Source organism: Drosophila subpulchrella, chromosome 3L (genome assembly GCF_014743375.2).
Source record: "Drosophila subpulchrella strain 33 F10 #4 breed RU33 chromosome 3L, RU_Dsub_v1.1 Primary Assembly, whole genome shotgun sequence".
In the NCBI taxonomy this organism is placed as follows: Eukaryota; Metazoa; Arthropoda; class Insecta; order Diptera; family Drosophilidae; genus Drosophila; species Drosophila subpulchrella.
Window position 1 is genome coordinate 28,665,777 of NC_050612.1, and position 3,013 is coordinate 28,668,789.

The window sequence follows — 3,013 nt, forward strand, 5'->3', positions numbered from 1 at the left end:
TTCGCTTTAATAAAAGCTATTTGATTTATAGAGCTACTTTACAAAAGGGGTTTCTTGTAATAATAGTTCCACCTTCCTTTAAGAAGCTTACACTGGAAGAGTACCATTCTTCTACTGACGATTTATATCCAAATAACTCGGAATTATTATCAAGGCCAGTGTATAATTCATTTCTAAAATATATCCTCCAATATCACCATAATAAATAATTTTCTTTAATATTTTTTCCCAACAGCTTTAAGGGTCATAAAAAAGTGCACGGTTCAATGCGCTCCATAAACTGTTCTCCACCCAGTTGACTGCCACCGTCAATTTTACTTAAAGAAACCGAAAATCTAAAAGAAAAGAAAATCTTTAAGATTCCCTGGCCTGCCAAATGATATAAACAAACACACAATTTGCGCCACTTAGCAGCAAATGGACGAGGCCATTAATAATTCCATTTTTTCGTAAGGTCAGCCGCAAAAAAGTCAAGGGGCGGCGAAAAAACAAAGCCAAAAACCGCCCTGATAATAAGGAAATATGACTTGAGGCGAACCGCAAGATGCTGCGACCTCAAAATGGGGTGGTTTGGGCAGTTTTGGGGGGTGGCTCAGGGGGTTTTTGGGAGGCTGGCTGGGACAAACACTAGTAAACATGGCGAGACGGTCTTGTAAAACAAGCCAGCAACAAGAACAACACAGCACAAAACAATAAATTGAGCGGGAAGAAAGCCAAGGCGAAGTCGCTCTCATAAACAATGTAATAATAAGGCCAACATTGTGCGAGAACTTGGCTTCTTCGACTTGTGGCTGTGGTCCCCCTTCACTCGAATAAATCTTGCTTAAAGCCCGGGATCCCTCTAATTGCCGGCCATTAGAAAAATGTTAATTGTCATTAAAGGGGGCTGGGATAACCATACCATTAAGGGGGAGAAGGCATAAATAAACCCAATCGGAAGTGAGCTGGATATTGATGAACCGTGTAATAAAATTAACACCACTCTTCGTTGTCCCTTTTCTGTCTATCTAGAGGAACTTGCAATTCCAGCGGAACAATTCCAATTCGAATTCAATTAAGTTTGTGGAAATTATTTTCCATTTTCATTTTACAACCCTTTCTGTTTTTTTGCACTGCTCAGTCAGTGTGACAGGATAATAAGCTGGCTGAACTGTCATGAACATTTTTAATTAAATTCAATATCCAAGATCTTTGTCGGTTCGCTTTTTTGTTTGTCTTTCTATGATGACAGGGGAAAAATGGAAGACTGAAATATGAATGCAAATAATTGGATTGGTTCTGGGGGATGTAATGAGAAGAGATTGAAATTAAAATTGTCTAGAAAGGGTTCAGTAATTGTGGGTACTAAACCAATTCTAAACTTCTGCTAGGAGTTCATGAGAACTATATAAATTAAAGGCTAAACAGCAAATTAATATTTATTCAGTCAAGTGTGTATAATGTAAAATGTATAAGTTATTTTTGAGTTTTACATTCATTGAAAACACGTAAGTTGCAGCAGGTATGAATACTTAAAAAGTCAGCGATTCTTTCCATTCAACGGATTGCAATGAAGTCGGTTCCAAACAGTGTGTTGCACACCAGCACGGCCAAATTGCGGCGTGCCTTCTTCTTAGAGTTTCCATTGGCCTTAAATTCCTGGTTGTCCACTTTGGTACCCATATTGAAAAGCAGGTATGGAAATACACCTGTGCATCCTAAATAATTGAAGATGGCGAACGGGCGCATATATTTTAGCAGCGAAGTAGGATGTATTTTCTTCCAGTCGTCGGGCAATTGCGAGCGTACCAACGGCATCCTGGGAATCGCTATGCGAGCTCTCTGTGGAGCACTCACTTTGGCCTTATAATCGATCTGCCACTCCTCGTACAGCTTATGAATTGCAAATGAGGCCAGTTTTAGTACGGGTATTTCTTGCTGACATGTTTGAGTGTTTAGCTTTGCACAGAAGAAATCGCGCAAAGCCTTCTCGCAGGCAGCTGACTGTGCCGCATACTTCGAGGACCCTTGGCCCTCGAACTGCTTCGAGTTGATAGTCAGAAGGGCCGTGATCTTGCCATCATTACTGCGTTTTATGGTCTTGTTGTTGACGAACATTTCCTTGATTTCGTTGACCACCGCAATGGCATCCTTGGGAATCAGTCTCTTCACCCATTGTTTCGGATCTTCGCTAAAACCCACCGAGCCTTCATCGAGCGAGTCGGTTAGCTCCCCAGAGGAGGTTTCCTCCTCAGAAGTCTCTGCTAGTTCACCATTGGTGGTTGAGGCAGGCACCGCAGCTTGCATTTCGATTTCTTCATCCTGCCATGCCCATGGGTTATCGATGGAGTCTAGATCAGGAATGTGATTATATGTGAATCTTAATACGGAGAATACAACACTAAAACTTTTCTTTTTTAATATCTAAGAAATCGAGACCACTTTTTTCGCAATTTTAGGTAGTAGTCATTATTTCAGTGTGGAATACTCAATCTCACCTGACGCCGAAGCTGTACCCTCCTGGGAACCCTGTTCCTGATCCCCCGATGATGAGTTATCAGTAAAGCTTATATCTGGAATAGCCAAAAGAACATCGCAATACTGATAGCAATTGGTCGTAGTCATCTTATTACCGAATTATTTTCAGGTAATAATCTATCTCACCTGAGCTCAGAAGAAGCGGTAAGCGATCCATTATGGAAAATCCGCAGCTTTCTCGTTTTCTTTTTATCAAGAAGGAAATCGGAATATTCTGTATTAGCTTAGATTTTTTCGTTTCTCCCTTTTCTTGTAGGACTTTTGTAATGTCAAGGAATGACTATCACATTTAGTAAGTTTAGTAAGACCGTGACAGGTTAAGAAAATAACGACGCGATTATCGATAATGTCGTTGTTTTATTTTAGTTTAACAACACTTACATGATATCGAAATAAATAAACCATGCCCTGGCCTGAAAGTATACTGTAAGGTAGGTTTGTGTATATTTTGAAATGAAAATTCTCTTTAAAAATATATAAATTAGAAGTTAAGTTA

The 3,013-nt window shown here is 39.8% G+C and overlaps 1 protein-coding gene across 1 annotated transcript; it reads right to left on the reverse strand.

Moving 5' to 3' along the window:
- Window positions 1-1,463: 1,463 nt before the first annotated feature.
- On the reverse strand, window positions 1,464-2,810 carry LOC119553548. Its single transcript, XM_037863986.1, has 3 exons — window positions 2,644-2,810; window positions 2,478-2,552; window positions 1,464-2,330 (listed from the first exon to the last, which is right to left on the reverse strand). Exons 1-3 carry the CDS (start codon window positions 2,672-2,674, stop codon window positions 1,537-1,539), a joined length of 900 nt encoding a protein of 299 aa, XP_037719914.1. The 5' UTR covers window positions 2,675-2,810; the 3' UTR covers window positions 1,464-1,536.
- Between the last annotated feature and the right edge of the window lie 203 nt (window positions 2,811-3,013).